Source organism: Babesia microti, chromosome III (assembly GCF_000691945.2).
Source record: "Babesia microti strain RI chromosome III, complete genome".
NCBI lineage: Eukaryota > Apicomplexa > Aconoidasida > Piroplasmida > Babesiidae > Babesia > Babesia microti.
In genome coordinates, this window is record NC_027207.2 from 1113057 (window position 1) to 1132535 (window position 19479).

Genomic DNA, 19479 nt, shown 5'->3' on the forward strand with positions numbered 1-19479 from the left:
GTGATAGCAACATTATTTTACAATACAAATGACATATAATTTCGTATTTCCCGGTTACATTTAATCCAATAAAGTATCCGGCAATTGAATAATCTGATTATCCATTTTGGCAATTGGACGTAATCCTAGACAATCCGCCAACTGACACAATTTAGTATCATCTAGTTGCAAAACCTGATCCTCCATATTATTTGCCAAACTGACAAATCCAACTATTCGGACTCTAAACATTTCCTCATAGCACAATGCCAAATCATTTAGCGTCATTTCATATGTGGATGGGTTAAATACATCCCACACAGACAACCCAATACGTGTTTTGCCAAACAAAGACTTTCGACTTGGCCACCAAACTTCAATTTCCGGTGCCGCAACTGGTGTAAAATTACAATTAGCCAAATTTAGAAAGTACCAGAAATAATTGTTTTTTATTGGGAAAAATCGTTTATATTTATGCATCTTCAACCAAAGCATAGGCTTATCCTTGCGATAAAGAGTCATGATACCTTTGTCACAACTTAATTTGTAATCGTTATTGCGATATTCCCTAAACCACGGGACTGCAGTTTTTTCATATTTGAAGCCAGTAAGGTTACTGAGGGCCAAAGCCACTATTGAGCTAGTTGTAAATGAAGCCGAAGGTACTATATTATCTATCATTGCCAAAATCGTTTCAGTATTATTTGGTTCCAAACCAAAGACTCTGGCCCTTAAATTTGCCAATTTAACCATCAGAAGACGAGATTTATCGCTCTTTTGTAGGTAATTATTTACATCTAAATTGATATTTTAATACGAAATTTGAATAAATACAAAATTTCTCAATTTTTTATCACATAAATTAAACTTACCTTCATTATCACTGTATTTTTTTATATATCCATTTTGTACTTCAAGTGATAGTGATAAAACACTCTCAACTTCATCAATAAACCAATCTTCATTATTCAGAGGGAAAAGTGTCATTATCGTATTCCTAAGTTGTGAACTTGTTTGATCGAAGTTGTTACCCTTGAATAGCAAATTTGTGACAACTAGCTTCCCAAACATAGCCGTATCATTCGTGTCATTTGGTATTCCCTTTACAGAACATGATGCATTAGAAGTAGAGTCACTCCCTGGCATTGAGCTGTAAGGGTCAGTCAAATATGGTATTGATATGCTGCTACTACCCTTAGTACCATCAATACCTATCTCAAGCAATGGTATCTGATACAGCAATGAATAACGATCGATTAGCATTCTAGCCTTAAAATTATCAACTGCTGCAATGATCAGTTTATCCCTTTTGTTACTGAGACAAGATTTTATCCAATCAGAGAAAATTTTTTTTGCAGTATTCCCATCGAATTTTGCAGATATGGTGCAAATGTCCAGATCCTTCCCAGTTAAATAGTCAGGTTTATCCAAATAGATGGAAGATCTAGTTAGGTACTTCTTAATAGCAGCAACTTTGTCCTTACCAACGTCCTCCTCATTATATACAAGTTGAGTGCTAAGATTAACAGTGTCTACTATGTCAAAATCCACAACAGTAAGTTTGGAACCAGGCGCCAGAAATCCCATCTGCTGCAACATTCTGACCATTTCACATCCAACTGCACCTGCACCAATCAAAAGTATATTTATTGGTCTACTTTGGGGGGTTTCAATTTTCTTATTCCATGGAGTTTTTATAGGTTCCAAAGTGTTAGTTATTGACTTTATTGATTCACAAGCAACGATACTAGCTGTTAGTTCAGTAGCTAATATTGAACTGTCATTTTTAGAAAATATATAACCAATTGATTTGGATAAACCTCGAATCACTGACCAATTATCAGAACAATTTGCGTGATTAGATACTGTACAGTTTGAGTTGTAACAATCAGCCGTTATTAGTACCAAATTGTTGAGTAAACACTTAATTTTCCACCAAAAATACTGTAAATTAGTCAAATTACAACCAACAACAACGCTTATATTGCTGGGAATGTCTCCTTTGCCGTATAAATTGAAAGTATCCCAAACAAAACCAGCAATACTTTGCCCATCATTAGCCCTGTATACATAATTAATTATACCAGCAATGCTAAGATGAGATTTCACTAAACTGGCAAGCTTATTATCGTTAACAATTAACACGCCTTTGCCATTAGATAATCTTGCTACGTCTCCCCCTATTGCCAAATTGAGCCTACTAAATTTGCAAGAGTATGGATTATTATTTTGGGGGGGATATTGTCCCAAATTAGCCAATGTAAAATGACTACCGGATCTTATTGCCACACAATCAGGGGAATATTTCAGTAGTAACAATATGTGTATTATTGTATTAGTGCCTACTGGTGACATCATCCCATAATTAGGAGGTAGTAAATGTGTGGCACATTAGTAGTAAGATTCCACAAATTATTCATAATATAGTTATCTAAACAATTTATAATCATATTTACAACAATTGTATGTTATTTTCAATAAATTTATGTATTCCTAAACATACATATTTGTTGGCAATTTTGTAAAAATGTTAAATTGTTAAGAAATTTCCTGTCTTTTCACTATTATTTACAAAAAAAACAATTTCACTATAAATATCACTTTAAAATGTAATTATAAGTAAATATATCAACACAATCTATGAATATTCATTTATATACGGATAATCCATTACTATTAATACTATACAAATGTTCTATTGGATAATTAATTATACAAGCTTAAATAAAAATAAAAACTGTTTAAATCTCTACTAGACTGTACATGAGCTTGATTTCCTGCTTGTAAATGGTCTCATCTCCCCTGATATCTGGGGTTTCCAGTATTATGGGCATATTACGAAAATAAGGCGCATTGGCAATGAATTGGAAGGTTTCCTTGGTTAGTTTCCCTCTGCCCAAATTTTCATGGCGATCCAACCCACTGGAGAGGTCGGACTTACAGTCGTTCAAGTGGATTCCTGATAAATATTTCAACCCAACAATTCTAAATATCGCGAGTATTACTTGTCAAATCTTTTCATTACACTTTCGAAACCATCCTTAGTCCTAATGTCATAACCTGCAGCAAATAGATGGCAGGTATCTAAACAGACGCCAACCTATGTTATTTTGTATATTATATAGTTTTAATTTTTGGAATTCCCCCTCCTTTCCCAAAATTTAATTTCATATAAAAAAATACTAACCCTATCCTTATTGTTAACTTGAGAGATAATATTTGCTAGATCTTCAAATTTAGACCCTATTACATTCTTTTGGCCAGCAGAATTTTCCAACACAATTTTAACAAATTTAGTCTGGGAAATTGCATCATTTATACAATTTGCAATGTTTTTGATGCCAACTGAATTCTCACACAAACCACATGTTGAACCAGGGTGAAAATTATACAACTTAATCCCAAGTTGTTCACATCTTTTTAGGTCATCCATGAAATTACTAAAGGCTCTGTTTCTCTTCTCAACTGCTACATTATGGATTGCCTTACTTGGATTCGCCATATTAATAAGAAATGAACCGTGTGGTAACACATATTCTTGCCTGTAGCCATATTTGTTACATATAGAATTGTATGCCTTAATATTTCCTTCTGTCTAATTTAGTGTTGACGATACCAAATCAGGGCAATCCCACCTCCTCTGATTTTTAAGAAACATAGCAAATGATTGACCTGAATAAAATGATATATACCTGCAATTAAGTATGCATTTACAGGGCTCTTTTCAATCCCTCCACTGGCAGAAATGTGGGCGCCAATATACAAGTTTGTTTTGTCAGCTATAGTTTTTATATAATTGAAATCCCCATCGTAGTCGATTTTGGAGGCTAAATCAGAGTGTTACATACTCAAAGGTTCTAATTTTGCCCATTCTGACAATTCAGTCTCAATCTTTCCCTTTTTCGATGCCATTGAGGTAAAATTCAAAGATAGCTGCCTCTTCTTCTTTTCCATATTGTACAAGTTATACAAATTAAATGTACTATAATTGTTTGCAAATAGTACCCTTATGAAAGTAATTAGTACAGGTAATCTTTGTGGTCTAAACATACATCATCATCCTTACACTACATTGTAATCAATGGTTATAGATCATTATCGTAAGTATAATTGTTTACGCAACATATTCAATTTACATGACCATATATGCTTAAAAGTTATTGACAACAATTTTCCATTCGACAACAACTAATCTTCAACAATGAACATTTGTTAGAGTCCACGATGTTACTACACATGATTAGAAACTATTTATAAAAACACATTTTTATAAATTTGGAAACAATAGACAAATAAAAAAGCTAAATCGATCAAACGTCAACAACAGTGAAAACTAATGTACAATTATGCAAACAAATGAGTAAATCACTTGTTTACTTTATATTTCTGCTTCAAAGTCATCTCAGTGTGCACCAAAGCTACTTGTGACGCTTTAGTGACTTTGTTTAACGATTTAAGGGACTCCTTTTCGGGGAATTCGAATTTATTTAATTTAAAACCCAAAGCCTTTTCAAAATTCTCTACCTTTGATACATCACGTTCGTCTACAAAGCTCAAGGCGATTCCCTTTTCATATGCTCGCCCAGTCCTACCCACTCTATGTTTGTAATCTTTTACATCAATACAAATGTCCAAGTTCATTACAAATGTCACTTTAGGTATGTCAAGACCTCTTGAAGCAACATTTGTCGCTATTAGAAGTTCAACAGTTCCTCTTCTAAATTTGTCAAGTTGTCTAATTCTGTCCCTTTGATTCAACAAACTATGCAAACCAGCCACAGTAAATCCGAGAATCTTGAGGGAATCTTCTATGAAAATACAGCGTTTTTTAGTAGCTACAAAGATTATACCCTGGCGTAATTGCCTTTTATCATTATTACAAGTTTCTGATAATTTGTTGAGAAATTGTGGTAACCTAAGGATGTAATTAAGATGTACCAAATGAATGCATCGAGGGTAGAAGATGTAGTAATGAGATATTTTTTCATCCAAAGCTCCTGTTACCTGTGTTAACATGTTTTTGAGATTAAATTACGTCGTTTATTGCAAATATATCTATTAATTTTTACACAGTGAAAAATGTAAGGTCATCTCAACGGCATACAATTGTGAAGATTTATACTTAAAAATTGCATGTTATGTAAGAATTAGTATTACTCACATTAATAAATTTGACTGGAACCTTGCCAAATTCTAATATTTTGTGCATATTCTCGATTGATTCGTTAATAGTCGCAGAAAATAACAAGGTCTTCCGACCCTTCTCCATTGATAGCAGTGAAGATATTATTGTAATCAAATCTTCCTCAAATGAAGCTGCCAGTAGATTATCTGCTTCATCCAAAACTAAGTATTGAGTTTCACTAAATATTTCAGCAATGTTTCTGCCCGGGGTCCTTAGATGATAAGCCAATCGACCGGGGGTGGCCACGACGATATTTGGACGGAAGCTCAAATTGGCAGATTCACTAATCAAATCTGTACCTCCAATAACGGTCATAACGGATACACCAATGGGACTGCCATACAAGGCAAACTGTTCAGAGACTTGTAGAGCCAATTCCCGATTAGGCATAAGCACTAGGGCAAAAACTCCATAAGGATTCTTGGAAAGTTCAGCTAAGATCGGCCAACAAAAACAAATTGTTTTTCCCGTGCCTGTAGGGGCAGACGCTATAACATTAAACCCGCGAAATATTAAGGGCAAAGCACGCCTCTGTATTTCCGACAAATTATGTATTTGCATCTTCTTAGCCACTTCAATAATCCATTCTGGAAAATATTTGGGTAAACCTTCATCTATATTTTCAACCAGTTCATCACAAAGCGAATCTTCAAATCCATCTGAGGCATTTTTTGATGTAACGGCGTATGAATTATCTGTATCAGATAGATTAATATGTGTTACATTATTAATTGTATCTTTATTTGTAGAAACTAGTTGAGTAAAGTTGTCATGTTGGTCAACTTTACCATGTTTAGGGGTTTGGGGAGGGAAGAGAAGAAATGTCATATACCCTGGTATACCCCATTCTTAGGCATACATAGCTGGACTAGTGTTTAGCAGATTGTCACCCCAAGCCATATTGTATACAGACCTTCAAATGGCCCTAAGTATGTAGAAATAATAACTTAGGAGCTCAGTATGAGAATAGCAATGAGGTTGGCGTTTTTGCCAACCTAACCAATAGCTATGCCCTCCTCGCTATTGGGGTCGCAGCCAATTTCTCCAATGTTTTCCAAATGGAACTAGAGAATCACATTCCAATTGTACACACGACAATCGGCGGAACTTCTCTTGTAGGTCGTGTTACTGTAGGCATGTAAAACAGTTTACTCAGGCAATAAGAATGGGCTACTGGTGTCTAGCATCTGCACTGATCAAGAATTGCTACACTTGAGGAATTCTCTTCCTGATTCCATTGAAATTAGAAGAGTTGAGGAGAGGTTATCAGCACTGGGCAATTGTATATCTACTAATGACTATACTGCCCTAATTCACACTGATTTGGACAAAGAAACAGAGGAGATTGTACAAGATATACTGGGAGTTGAAGCATTTCGAGCTACAATTGCAGATCAAGTACTGGTGGGAAGCTATTGCAAATTTCAAAATCGAGGGGGGATGGTAGAAATTGGCTAATATATAGGTACACGTTAAAACGACAACTGATGAGATGGATGAGTTATCGCAGATGCTGCAAATACCCCTCACTGCGGGAACAGTTAATAGGGGATCAGATGTTCTTGGTTCGGGTGGGGATATTATTGTATTTGTTCATAGAAGCTTCACAAAATAGCTTTAACGAATTGTTCTATACAAAAAATAATTTAGGAATGGTTGTAAACGATTGGGTCGCCTTTTGTGGAATGGATACGACAGCCACAGAAATTGCTGCAATAGAACATATATTCAAGCTTAACGAAACACCTTGGTCAAACAACATAAAGAAATTTGACGATAATGTGTATAAATCGGCGGTAGTAGATACATTGATTTGATTTTTTCACCCGCCTATAATTGGAGGGTTATTTCCAAAATTTAATGGTATCAATGTAGTTATTAGCTATTTTATTGTAATTAGATATGAAATAGTAATAATAAAGGAATTAAGAAGCCGCCTATGGGAATCGAACCCATGACCCTTTGATTACGAATCAAATGCACTACCTCTGTGCTAAAGCGGCCCAGAGCTAGGCCGCGTTTCACCCATAATATACATGCCCATAATCAACAAATCTGTCAAATTTACCCTTTTACAGATTTTTACATTAACTCTTTTCACTAATACATCTTTTACATATACTAACACAATAAAATATCGCAATATCGCAAAAAACCCTGTTTTTAGAACATATACTAAATCTCCTTTATTTGACCAGTTTTACGGTGACACTGCAAATGATCAAAATGGCGATTTTATCGCAGATTCTAACGAAACTAACCAAATGTAATTTGTAATTAACCTAGCAACTCTTCGGCATCTGGATCACTGGAATGGCGGAATATAGTGATGAATGAATTAAGCAATTGTAGAGATAAAGGCACTGGTATACCAGTTCTGTCGGAGGAATCTAAAAGGTTGCTTGAAGATAAAATTGTGCAGCTGAGAAGAGAGGCCAACAGTGATCCTGGAAAGCACGTCTACCAGCCTGGTAGGCTTTGGATTATAAGACCAGTTAAGGGTTAGTATTATTATTATTATACTTATAAATAAATAGGCAATTGCAAAATAACACTTACATAGGCCCCTACTGTGAGCTTATGAAAAAAGATGCTGAACGGATCAACGAACTCGTTAGAAATACCAGAAAGTATTTCTCTGAAGATAAATTGGAAATATTGGACATAAAATTGGACCTTGATATGCCATTATGTGAGATTATTTTTGAAGGATTTATTAATGAAATATTCCGGCCATTCTATGCTAGAGGTTCAATTTTACAGGATGAAATTGTAGAGAGATTCCGTGTTGAATGTCCTGTGATTGAAAAAGATATACGACTAGATGCAAAATATGGAGGTAGATATGCACCTGGATTGCTACCAAAATGGGATACCCAGGGAATGTTAGAGGAGATCGTTGAAGCTATGGATAGACCTCCAGATTGGGCGGCGGTAAGTACCCACTGCACTGATTTAGAAATTCTATCCTGTGAACTTCAAAAGGTTACTACATTTTTGCAGACAATTTGACGTAGAAAGGATCCAATTTATCCATGATACTTTCAATTGGCCAACTAGGCAAAGAGTTCAACGTGCCTTTGAGGAGGGTATCGAGGATTACAGATTTGTCATACAAGAGGAGTATGAACGGATGCAATCTGAGAATAGGAATGCTGAAACTATTCCAGAGTGGATGCCTCCGATGAAAAATCCTCCTTCATAGGTGTTATTTGATATTTCACTTTTATTTTTCAAAAGTTAAATTGTACAAGATACCAAAATTCATGTTGTATAGTGTTAGGTTATAAATTTTATTTACCTATTAATTGGTGTTTATGGGCAATTAATACACATTACAATATTTTCTAGTTTGATTAAATAATACTATTAATTTGACTATTCATAGTATATAAATTATACATAACGTTGGCTGTTAATTTCATAAATTTATAAATATCCAAATTATTATTCTGTTTTTCATTTATAAACAAATGATGTAATAGATATTTCGGAAAATAATTAACGGTTATAAATTACATTAGGGTTTCTAGTTATATTATTTAGATAAATACATAAGTGTGAAAAATGGTTTGACTCTCAATTAAATTTCCAAAATTCAAATCCCTGTTTCGCATTTTATTACTAACAAATTTTGAATTTGTACAGGATTAATAAAATATGATAATTATATATTATTAAAAATAAATGTGTTAGCTGTTAATGACAATATTATGTGAATTATATAGCAAAGTACATTTTAAATACAATTAAAAATAGTATTCATTGGGCCAAAATGAATTTAGTTTTAAAATTAAAAATTGCTCTGAAAGAGAAGAAAGATGGGAACATTGACAGGCACTTAAACTCTATTAGCGTAGTATATTGTACAAATTATAATTGTTAATTATTTAAGTATATTTTAAAACAAACAGCTTCAAATTCAGCTTGCATCACTAATTAAATCACCATTACATTCAACTTGATCATCGTCCTCTGAGTCACTAATGGGATCCGAGTGTAATGATGCCATTTCTGAAAGAGATTTGAAAATGTCATCCAAAGATTTATCAGAGCTAGCGCTGGGCACAAATCTTACGGTGGGAATTTGGTCGTCATCTCCACTGAACAATTGCATATAGATGCAGGGGTCGCTGAAGTGATCTAAATTAGCAGTGATATACTTTTGTCTGTGGATATAGCATGCAGGACTATGGAAGGATACTGGAAGGAGAACCCTTGTTTTTCTTGTATCTCATTACTATCTATAGGTAACCACACTAGTCTATTCTCTGCAATAAAGAGGGTGCCGATGCCTAGGTTTCAAGTGAATTACCATGATTTATCTCATTGAAGTGGAGCGTCACATCATCAACCTTCAAGGCTACATTTTCTTTGCTCAACTCGCTAAGCGAAGTTATGCAGTCACCAATAAGCTGATAGGCATTGGCCATGTTATCAGTATATACCGTATACCCTACATTCTACAGCTAATGAGTTAAACTATACCCGCATGGGTACATATTTGGGCTTTACTGTTAGGAACAAATATATAGCCTATTGTGCCATTAGAAACACTAGTATCAGCAAGATAGGAATTTTGCAGCTAAATAGCGCAAATATTCACGGTGATATTGCCACAACCTGTCAATTGTTAAGGGTTAAGTTGCTAGATTCCACAGTTTTAACGGCCATTGAATCCAAACTTAATAGGGCTAATCAGTTGGATAAAGCAATTGAAAGATGTAGAATTGCTACCATCCTAGAATGCCAAGTCAATCAAACCTTCAATACCAAAACCCAACAAATAGACCCTGTTCAAGTTAGAAAATCTGTCTCTAATGCCTACAAAATTAAAATCATCTCCAGGGAAGATCTGCATAATTTTGTTGCTAAAAATGTATGCCATTCTTCACACAGATACCAAGCTTTCCCATACTAGATAAACCCGAATTTAACCAGGGATTGAGCGATGCCTGGGCCATATCATACTATTTAAGTTCGCAACAACGCAAACAACAAATGATGAATGACCCTAAAACAATTGAACGTCTGGGAAACCGATTAGAAAATGACCGAATAATAGCCACCATCAGAAGATCGATTGGATTGGAAACAGACGAACAGGTTATAACAAATCTCAATCAAATTATCGAATCAAGACGCCAAAAACTCTTTGATAAGTGGCTTTCATGATAATACCCTTAAGAACAGATCATAACCACGTCTAGACTACAACACCACCATGTCTAACTTGTATATTAAAATTGCGATAATAGCGTTAGAAGCTAAAATAGTTAGTAAAAATTGATACCCACCGTCATGACATCCCGTACTTACATCCCCTATCCTGGAGATCAACGTCTAAACTGGAAATTTGAAAGGCAAGGAAATCTTCTTGCCTTCGCACCAGTTGGATCAAATGCTCGATCCGCACGGTCTTCCATCCACACAAACTGTTATACTCCATATCCAAAGCGCTACAATTAGCGACATCTCCGCCCGTGCCATCTGCTGCTACGCCATTGCCCTCGCGATGGTCTTCTATATGGCTCGCCATCTCTAGCGAGATAATCTTAAATCTGGGCTCATATAGCAATGGTGGACCGAGCCTCAATTTTTTAGATTCCTCGATGACGTTAGCAATACTTTTACGCTGTATAGTGTCGTTTCCACGGCTGACGCCAACACTATATGGCGTGAAACTCATTAGCGACGTACAAGTTTGCAAAATAAGTGTCTTTTCGGTACCAACTGAGAAATTGATAAGAGAATCATCGACTTTAAGTAACCCTGGTGGAATTTTGTGGAATGTTTTGCCATTAAAAGTCTCAATTAGGCAAGTGACCAGGTTGAATATATAGTAGGTACAGTCCGATCCTATTGCGATAATTTTACTGGATTCATAACATTCATTTCCAGAGGGAAAGAGGCAAACTGTGGTGATAATTTCTGGAGGGTTCATATCTGGCAATTCAACCACTTGCCATTTTTCCCAGTCCAATATAATAACGGATCCAGACAAGCAAAAGAGGGATACAAGAACCGAGCTTAATATTTCAATTCTTACGACCGGCTGTTCCATAGGGTGTCTGTTAATCATACCATTTTTAATGGAATAGTTGATCAGATGGCACCGCTTAGTGTCTTTGTCTATAGTGGAGCAGAGTAAATGGTCTTCGCTTGTGAATTTTACACAATAACAGTAAGTACCGGTTACACTAACGTCGATTTTCTTAATAGCTTCTTTAGTGACTTTGAACAATTTGATGCCCATATTATTCCCCACACAAACGTGTGTATTTATCTCAGTAGTTACAGTGCCGATTTTAGCTACAGAAGCCACTGTGAGATCCCCCTCCGATTTGTCTAGACTAATAGTGGCCAATTTTACAGGTTTACCATCCATTTGTTCAGAATCATACAATGCCCAAACATGTACTGCAGTCCTGCCCTTACACAAAACGATAGAATCATTAATAGATATGTCAATAGAGGATTCCGTGGGCGATGGTAGGGGCAAAAACTTAGCGATTTGATGTGGCAGTCCTGAAAGATCCCTCAATCCCTTGAGAAGACATAAATTACAGTCTTCTCCCCCTGTAACCACTCTACCAAACTTTGGATCAACGTCCAATGCCTTAATGCTAGCCTTATGCGGATACCTAACACTTACAACCGTCCAATTGTCCCCAGCTAAGTCCTTGGCTAGAGTAGTAAGTTTCATATCCACACCCCCAACATAAAGGGTTTTTTGGTCTAGTGTTATTGCCATACAGAGAATGTCGGCCGAATGCTGTTCAAGGGCCCTAACTTCTATGCACTGCGAGGTGTCCCAAAACCTAATAATTCCGAGGGAATCTCCACTGATTAAGATCTTATCGCCGGTAACATAAACCAATGACCAGACTTGTATGCTTTTGCCTCTCCTACCCAATTTCATTGTGACCGTACTATTTCCTGAATGCTTATAAATTGTTGATTCGCAAGTCCCGCAAAAAATAACATCGTCATAAAGGGTAACTGAAAGTATCTTACCCTTGGCATGCTTTATGACATCTACCAGTACCAGTTCCGGTTGTGGAGTTTTTGCCTGTGGTTGAGCTTTGTATAGGGAAAAAACCCTAAGCGTAGAATCATCGCAAGCAAGGTAGAGCCGAAGCTGGCTGGCACTGTAGGCGGAGGAAAAAATAGCACCTCCGTAGGATTGCGATGTATGCTAAGTGAGATATCAGCTTACTAATGGCATAAGAGATTCCAGGTCCCAATAGGTGATAAGCCCATGTAGGCCCGTGGCCACTAGGTGATATTGAGACAATTTTCTCTGGACTTGGTCGACATATGCAGAGTCAGATGGCGTCTTGCTGAGCCAAATTATGGAGTTAGCCGACCCATGTATGAAAATATTAGGTAGTGTGGCATATACGTAAAAACTACTGGCATCCAGGAGTTGGATGGACCCCAAATGTCTGGCAACTGCGATAAATCTCGCACAGGGCGAAAAGCTAACAGCCTCCACAGCCTCAGGCGAATTTTCATAGATTCGGCACAAAGTGATCCGTTTCATGGACCAGCCAACCAATGCATTTGAAGGATGGGGGAGGGGTGTATGCTTACAGTATATAAAGCTGGGGCTAAATATGTATACTAGGCGCTGAATGCCTCCATCGCAATAAATGCACATATAGCAGCTAGTGATATGCCTTCGTGTCATCGGGATTTGCCTTTTGGTATGTTGGGTTTTTTAAATAGACATCAGGCAATCTGAGGCCACGAATATTAAAAAAAGGTACCCAAATCGCATTCCCGTCATTTGTGAGCGCTATCCGCGCACAAACCTACCGATTCTGGACAAGAAAAAATACCTGGTACCCTGCAATATGATGGTTGGGGAATTTAAGTACATTATTCACAAGCATCTGTGCATGGCCAGCGCTATGCACGGATCGAAAACGTCTTTCGACAAAACAGTCTACCTATTTGCCGGAGGGCAGGTGCCTAAGGCTGGAGCTATCATGCAGGATGTTTACGAAGAACTGAAGGATCCTGACGGGTTTTTGTACATGCAATATTCGGCAGAGAATATCCTAGGCGGCAGGGGTTCCAATACGACCCATACTATAGCAATACAAACTATACTATAGCAATACGACCAATAGCCCTGCTGCCGCGCAGGCGATTACGGAAAGAACCACACGTACACCTTAGGACAAATTCCCCAATCAGGTCTCAAATTTTTAATTTTTAGCACGCTCCCGCGTTCTTACTCTACAAATATAAGTTCGTCTACAACTTAAAACTAAGTCATCCCACTGCTATTCTAGTTTATAGCGTGTAATCCGTCCATGGTTTGATACGGCTACTACCCCCATTGTGGTATATCCTGCCTCGTACGATCATAGTACCTGCCGTAGCGTCTATAGTCTGTGCCTTATGGGTACAGGCCATCGCACAATGTCTAAGCTATAAGTTTGCCCAATACAGTTGCGGGTGTTTCGTCCCAGCGAATGGCCATGTCCGGGTGGCAGCCACTAACAAAGGCACAAATGAGGAGCTCAACGTTGGAAACCACGACGCGCACATTCAGCAAACGGCTTTCGCACGAGAGCTGAACGCCAGGCTGGTGGAGCGGTTAAGCAAAAAATTTAGCTCATCCTCAGAGCACCTCACTGAGGTCACGCGAGTGGCCAGTGAAATTTTCCCCAACCCTCCAAAAGATGAGCACTTCCACCTCTTCAACTTATCGCAATTTTCCCCTGAATTTGCCGACCAATTTGGCGCCAAACCCTATGCCAAGCTGCAGGACTGCATTACGCCCATCTACCTGGCCGCTATCAGGTATTGGCACGAAGGCGTGGAAAGGCTGGCGATTGATGGGACCTCGAATTCACTTGTAGGCAAAACATATCTGGCACTGATGCTTTCTGCATTGCATGGTAATCCGTTGGACGAACTTGCATCAATTTTTGAAAGCAAGGGGAGGACCTTTGAGCAGCTCTCCAGGTTCACCGATGGCATATCCCAGCGGATTTGCCAAGAGCTTTTTCGTCTTATTGGCTTCAACACCAATAAAGCTGCCGGGTACGATGATTCGGAGGCAGACATGGACAAGAATGATAAGTTCCAGTTCAAGAGGCTAGTACCTAAACCCGCACTACGTAATAGCCTGTACAGGCGCTCTTACGGCTTTGAGGTACACGACCTCTACCGCTTAAGGTCGAAAAGTAGCTCGCCAAATAAGGTTGCCATGTTGATAAGCGGTGGTGTTGACTCATCAGTGGCACTGTGGATGCTCAAAAGCCAGGGTTACAACGTGCATGCCTTCTACCTTAAGGCCTTTGGCAGCGACTCTCCAGGCTGTACCGTTGCGGAGGATATACGCTACGCTACGGACTGCTGCAATGTGCTCGGTGTTCCGTTGCATATTTTACCAGTAGAAGACGTTTATAATCGCGCCGTAATGCAGTACATGGTTGAGGGATACCGCGCCGGAAACACACCTAACCCAGATGTCATCTGCAATAGGGAAGTAAAATTTGGCTATTTCCTCAACTTGGCCACCTCTGAGTTTGGTTTCGATATGGTGGCCTCTGGACACTATGCTCGCATTAATCCGCAGTATTTCATCCCCCCGCAGCAATCAAATGGGACGCAGTCGTCATTTGTAAGGTTCAACGAGTTGGAAACGTCTTATTATGTTAATAAGGACCAGACATATTTCTTGTCTAGGCTGAGCTCGGCACAACTGGGTAAGATGATTTGTCCCCTTGGCGTACATAAAAAGAAAATGGTGCGTGCATTAGCTTACATAAATGGTTTAGGCACTCAAGCCCGCGATGATTCTATGGGCGTCTGTTTCTTGGGGCGGCTAGATCTCCGCCAGTTCCTTAAGGCCCACCTGGGCGAAACCCCTGGTCAGATTATCGACTATAAGAGCAAGCAGGTTATCGGTCAGCATACCGGCCTCTACAACTACACTATTGGCCAGCGCCAAGGCCTTGGAGTGTCAATTGACCACGGAGGAGAGGAGGGTGGGTGGTTTGTTGTTTCAAAGGACGCCGCGAGCAACACTCTTTATGTTACTAAAGAATACAATTCTAGGCATTTCACGGGCAGGTCATGCATTAGACGCGCCTTTTCACTAGCCCACGTGCGTTGGAACAACCCAATTCTCCTTAATAGTCACGGGATAAACGAGGCAGATTACATTAAGGCTGAGTGGGAGCCCCCGATAACGCGAAGAGATATTAAGACTATGCAGGACCTGACGCTCGATCGCAACGTTGCCTCCACCGAAAAATTATTTTTAAAGGTTCGTAACGGCACTGTATTATACGAGGCGGAGCTCAAGCTCAGCCCCCCCATCCGCAAAGGCCAGGGCGTAACGCAGCACGGCTGGGCTGTGCTTGATCGATCTGACCCAGGACTGGCCACTGGTCAGTACGCAGCTTTATACCGCGGGAACATCTGCATTGGCTCAGGGATCATTTACCAATCCTTTTGAGTGACCGCTAATGTCCAAGTGAATAGGGGTCGGTGGTGGCGATTCGTTACTTTTCAACACTAACCATTAACATACGTTGATAATTGTATGTTTTGGGGGTTTAATTACAGATGTGGAAGTGTAGGGTAGATCTCCCGTTACTAGTCTACCTGTTACTGGTCTACCTGTTACTGGTCTACTTTATGCGGTAGCAATTGTTATGGGGGTGAGGGGGGGAGTATATAGTCAGAAATAGACGTCGTATAGGCAGCCGAATGACTGGCAATAAGTCGCTCAAGGCGGGTAAATTCATCTACATGGCTCAAATGAGGCCTTAGCCAAGCACTTAGATTGCCGCAGTAGGTGGAGTGCCTAGAATCCAGTAACAACACGATCCCCCGGTCGGATTTTTTTCGTATACACCTGCCGATTGACTGATTTATTGCGCGATACGCGTCTATAAGGTACCAGTCACCCACGCCAGCCACAGCACCGAACCTAATCGAAGCGTCTACAGCAGGGTCAACCCTGTTGGCGAATGGTAGGCCAATTAGGACCAATGATTGGACGCCCAGGTTCAACCCCTCAGATGCATGGCCCCTAAAGGTGGCCAGCAAAATGAAGGAACGCACCTGTTCCATACGCAGGACAATATCTTGAAATTCGAGAGAGGTCCTGAGTTGAGCTGTGCCTACTTGGGTTCAATGAATAGTTCCTCCTTAGCCCTAGCCAGGCGGTCTAAAATGGTGGAGCCGTCTCGGCCACATGAGTGCTGAGAGTGTTTCCACAACTCTATACATCTGCGTACCAGGTCTCTGCTTGGGAAGAAAATCAATATGTTACCGGGCAGCAGGGCAGAGAGGCTCGCGACCACGGTACCAAGGGAGGCTAAGAAATCATTATTTTTCAGGTTTCTATGGACACACTCCAGTACCACTCCACCTCCGCCACGTAGAGGCATTGTTGAGAGTGTGAACAGGGCGAATTGTTCTTTAGAGATAACATGTCCAGCCTCTAGCGTACATTTGCCAAGTCTTTTGACAAAGGATTCTCCGAGTGAGGCACTGAATGAAATAAGTTTAACCTTGTTACATTCAGGGGCGCAAGTGTACCGGAGGTGAGGAGGAGGGACTTGGCTTTTCTGGAAATGGGATCTAGTACGACTCCCGCGCGCTGTAGCCAAAGCTTGAGACGTGGGGTGCCCTCAGTTCCAGCCTCAAGTCGTACTATGTGACGAAATGACACTAACCCGCATAAGATTCACTATATTGGCAAACCAGAACTAGTATGGATAGGAGATTGACTAGCATCCGTTTGTAGGGTGAGGTAAAGTTTGCCACTGACTGGATAAAGGGGATAATACCGAGAGTAAGGTAGCGAATGATGTTATATAGTACATATTAGCAAGTGCCAGAAACGCATCAAGAAATGTAATTTCAAAGTCTTTCAGGAACTGTGCAGCTCCTCCCAATTTATCTTCCACGTGGTCATATCGGTCCCATGTAACAAATGAACCTGTGGCGGCAGCGGAGATGCGCCTTACATTGGCTGCAAAGTTGGAAACAAATCCATATACGTGGAGGGCATGGTCTTGTACCGCTTCTAACGATTTATTGGCCATTTTATCCTTGTTGGAACGGTTGGGACATAGGTCCCTTAACCACGAGCCGGCTGCCCGGAGCTGAACGACGCTAACGTCAAGGGAGCCTCTTTCTTTACAAAACGACTCAATATTGTGCGCTTCGTCTATAACGATCACGTTATTTCCCATGGGCAGTCTGGCCCCCGCGCCAATAGATCGATCTGGGAGAAAGGCTAGTGCCCTGTCCAGTAGTTTTTGCTGTAGCTCGGTCTTTGGTGTGGCCAGTGCGCGCTCAACGATGGTTTCATCTGTGGCAGGCAGAGTTACATCGATTACGTACGAGTAGGGGCAGATGACTATGTCTGCTAAGGCACTGAGGGACTGAGTGAGTGTCGGCCTACCTTGGCCGTATAGTAGGGACACCCCACGTGAGGGCCTTCCCTCACAAAGTAGCTAATTATGGATTTTTGTTTTTTGTTCCTGGAGGGAACGGGTTCATTGCTTACGGCGGCATTGTTTTCTGTGCATAGGTCAACCTGGATCATCTTAATCGTACCAGTTCCTCTATGTCCCAGAGCCCGTCTTTCAGTTCATATCTGGCTGTTACGTCTCCCTTGCGTAATGGGTCTGCAATACGGTGTGATAGGGTCCTGCAGCGGAAGTGGATCATCGAGGCGAAATCTTTCGATTCTAGGCCTCTGTAATAGCGGCATCCATTAGGATCTCCCTCCTCGCCTGCCCTAGCAGACTGGCAGAACGAGTCTGCCGACTTAATATCGCTACCTCGCTTGACCATGGGACAAGCTACGGCTCGGCTTCCCAGGCATGCAACGTCCAATCTGAAGCAGCACCTCCGGACTTCGCCAAGTACCTGGCGTATCTGCGAATGCGTTCGGGTGAGGTAGAACACCTGGACCCGTGGTCCAGGCCTGGACAAATTGTGTTTAAGCCAGGAACCCACTGCAGCGACTATGGCCGCAGTTTTGCCTGTGCCTGTGTGAGCTGTGCGGTACCAGTGGGCGATTCCAACAGTGCATGTCCACCGGTGGTAAGGGCGCTTGTTAGTTTTGCAATTATTTGTATTTGCGGGCGGAGAATTGTATCGTAGTGGAAGTATAGGACAATTCCTCCTACGCATTGTACTATTTTAACCCTTTCTTGTAGTATCTGTATCTCCCATCGCTTGCCGCTTGCTGGGGCATCACCGTGGTCCAGTTCGTATTCTATTTCCTCGAGAAGGCCGAGTGCCCGCGTGAGCAAGTGCTTGGAGCCTAAGCCGTTCTGCCGGTATAGGCGCTTTAGTCGTTCAATAACCCCTCTGACCCGTTCTCCGTGCTTGTTTATGCACAGGGCCCTTAGTATAGCGCCGTCCTCATCCGCCTGCATTTGCAGACGTCCCTAGCGGGTAATATCCGTCAGGATATTACCCTGAAGGGTATTTATTATGCGAGTGTGTAGCATATAGCAGTAGGATGTGGAATTAAGTGCGGGAATTGAGTTAAATGTGCCGGTATGCATACACGTGTGTGGTGCAATGTGGCCAGCTTTGACTATTTGACTAGGGAGCAGCGACAGGGCGGTTAGCAGCATCGGGTATAAATACCTGCTAGGTTGTATAAGTCAGCTACACACAAATTCTATCGGCTTCTGGTACCGTCGCATATGCCTTTTAAAATTAAATTAAACCAAGTTTACTTTTCACCTTGCTGGCGTCCTGCTTGAGCTCCGTAGACATACGCTTAAACGATTCGGATATTCTGTTATCCACCGTCAAATTTTCCCGGATAAATTCGGTTTGTATGTCATTAGCAATGCGGATGCCATTTCCAAATTGCCTGGTGATGTCGTGAAAGATCAACTTGTTCACTTGGTAATTTTCGCCAAGTGAACAAGCGTATATTTTGTATGCGATTGCACAGCCAGTTAGTGGTGCTAGTACGGTACCAACGAAAAAGTACTTGCAGGCAATCCACCTATTGCCTATCGAATCCGCCCGCCTTATCTGGTACCCAATGTCATCGAATCTCAATTTAGCGAGTCTATTATAGCGGCTGATCTGTCTAAGCCCAAAGATAACAGGTATTCCGTATAGCATTGTATAGCCCAATTGAGAATTAATGAGTTTCTCCATTGTGTTAGATACGGCGTTTGTGATCGGTGAGATGTAATTTGATAGAGGGACAGCTCCACCCATGACGAACAACTACAGATTATACACAGAATTCATTAAAATTGTACTGTAAGGTCACTAGCATGCAAAAATTACGTTAA

The 19479-nt window shown here is 40.4% G+C and overlaps 12 protein-coding genes and 1 non-coding gene across 13 annotated transcripts; 5 read left to right on the forward strand and 8 right to left on the reverse strand.

Moving 5' to 3' along the window:
* Positions 1-60: 60 nt before the first annotated feature.
* Positions 61-2334, reverse strand: BMR1_03g03110 (Ubiquitin-activating enzyme E1 1; the record flags this gene model as incomplete). Its single annotated transcript, XM_012793779.1, has 2 exons — positions 61-776; positions 852-2334. 2 exons carry the CDS (start codon positions 2332-2334, stop codon positions 61-63), a joined length of 2199 nt encoding a protein of 732 aa, XP_012649233.1.
* Positions 2335-2720: 386 nt separating this feature from the next.
* On the reverse strand, positions 2721-3933 carry BMR1_03g03115 (AP endonuclease 1; the record flags this gene model as incomplete). Its single annotated transcript, XM_021482136.1, has 7 exons — positions 2721-2964; positions 2985-3079; positions 3167-3447; positions 3469-3574; positions 3596-3651; positions 3672-3806; positions 3828-3933. 7 exons carry the CDS (start codon positions 3931-3933, stop codon positions 2721-2723), a joined length of 1023 nt encoding a protein of 340 aa, XP_021338688.1.
* A 411-nt stretch (positions 3934-4344) lies between these two features.
* BMR1_03g03120 (DEAD/DEAH box helicase) lies at positions 4345-5992 on the reverse strand (the record flags this gene model as incomplete). The annotated part of the gene is made up of 2 exons (XM_021482137.1): positions 4345-4983; positions 5141-5992. 2 exons carry the CDS (start codon positions 5990-5992, stop codon positions 4345-4347), a joined length of 1491 nt encoding a protein of 496 aa, XP_021338689.1.
* On the forward strand, positions 6084-6981 carry BMR1_03g03125 (EIF6, translation initiation factor 6; the record flags this gene model as incomplete). The annotated part of the gene is made up of 5 exons (XM_021482138.1): positions 6084-6093; positions 6116-6298; positions 6321-6607; positions 6630-6735; positions 6815-6981. The coding sequence occupies 5 exons, from the start codon at positions 6084-6086 to the stop codon at positions 6979-6981; spliced, it is 753 nt and encodes a 250-aa protein (XP_021338690.1).
* A 114-nt stretch (positions 6982-7095) lies between these two features.
* BMR1_03g03126 lies at positions 7096-7167 on the reverse strand. Its single transcript has one exon. It is a non-coding gene; the product is annotated as a tRNA-Thr (tRNA).
* Positions 7168-7200: 33 nt separating this feature from the next.
* BMR1_03g03130 (conserved Plasmodium protein, unknown function) lies at positions 7201-8369 on the forward strand (the record flags this gene model as incomplete). The annotated part of the gene is made up of 4 exons (XM_012793783.1): positions 7201-7430; positions 7451-7665; positions 7728-8098; positions 8124-8369. 4 exons carry the CDS (start codon positions 7201-7203, stop codon positions 8367-8369), a joined length of 1062 nt encoding a protein of 353 aa, XP_012649237.1.
* On the reverse strand, positions 9087-9597 carry BMR1_03g03135 (conserved Plasmodium protein, unknown function; the record flags this gene model as incomplete). The annotated part of the gene is made up of 3 exons (XM_012793784.1): positions 9087-9307; positions 9328-9459; positions 9480-9597. The coding sequence occupies 3 exons, from the start codon at positions 9595-9597 to the stop codon at positions 9087-9089; spliced, it is 471 nt and encodes a 156-aa protein (XP_012649238.1).
* A 59-nt stretch (positions 9598-9656) lies between these two features.
* On the forward strand, positions 9657-10339 carry BMR1_03g03140 (hypothetical protein; the record flags this gene model as incomplete). The annotated part of the gene is made up of 2 exons (XM_012793785.1): positions 9657-10043; positions 10064-10339. 2 exons carry the CDS (start codon positions 9657-9659, stop codon positions 10337-10339), a joined length of 663 nt encoding a protein of 220 aa, XP_012649239.1.
* A 124-nt stretch (positions 10340-10463) lies between these two features.
* BMR1_03g03145 (U3 small nucleolar RNA-associated protein 4) lies at positions 10464-12710 on the reverse strand (the record flags this gene model as incomplete). Its single annotated transcript, XM_012793786.1, has 2 exons — positions 10464-12362; positions 12384-12710. 2 exons carry the CDS (start codon positions 12708-12710, stop codon positions 10464-10466), a joined length of 2226 nt encoding a protein of 741 aa, XP_012649240.1.
* On the forward strand, positions 12843-13287 carry BMR1_03g03150 (GABA(A) receptor-associated protein (autophagy-related protein 8); the record flags this gene model as incomplete). The annotated part of the gene is given in 2 exon segments (XM_012793787.1): positions 12843-12882; positions 12896-13287. 2 exon segments carry the CDS (start codon positions 12843-12845, stop codon positions 13285-13287), a joined length of 432 nt encoding a protein of 143 aa, XP_012649241.1.
* Positions 13288-13576: 289 nt separating this feature from the next.
* Positions 13577-15647, forward strand: BMR1_03g03155 (tRNA-specific 2-thiouridylase; the record flags this gene model as incomplete). The annotated part of the gene is made up of 2 exons (XM_012793788.1): positions 13577-13599; positions 13628-15647. 2 exons carry the CDS (start codon positions 13577-13579, stop codon positions 15645-15647), a joined length of 2043 nt encoding a protein of 680 aa, XP_012649242.1.
* A 197-nt stretch (positions 15648-15844) lies between these two features.
* On the reverse strand, positions 15845-18594 carry BMR1_03g03160 (Helicase C-terminal domain; the record flags this gene model as incomplete). The annotated part of the gene is made up of 8 exons (XM_021482139.1): positions 15845-16301; positions 16322-16690; positions 16711-16852; positions 16876-16969; positions 16990-17589; positions 17610-17744; positions 17765-18201; positions 18222-18594. The coding sequence occupies 8 exons, from the start codon at positions 18592-18594 to the stop codon at positions 15845-15847; spliced, it is 2607 nt and encodes an 868-aa protein (XP_021338691.1).
* A 289-nt stretch (positions 18595-18883) lies between these two features.
* Positions 18884-19402, reverse strand: BMR1_03g03165 (hypothetical protein; the record flags this gene model as incomplete). Its single annotated transcript, XM_012793790.1, has 1 exon — positions 18884-19402. The coding sequence occupies one exon, from the start codon at positions 19400-19402 to the stop codon at positions 18884-18886; it is 519 nt and encodes a 172-aa protein (XP_012649244.1).
* Between the last annotated feature and the right edge of the window lie 77 nt (positions 19403-19479).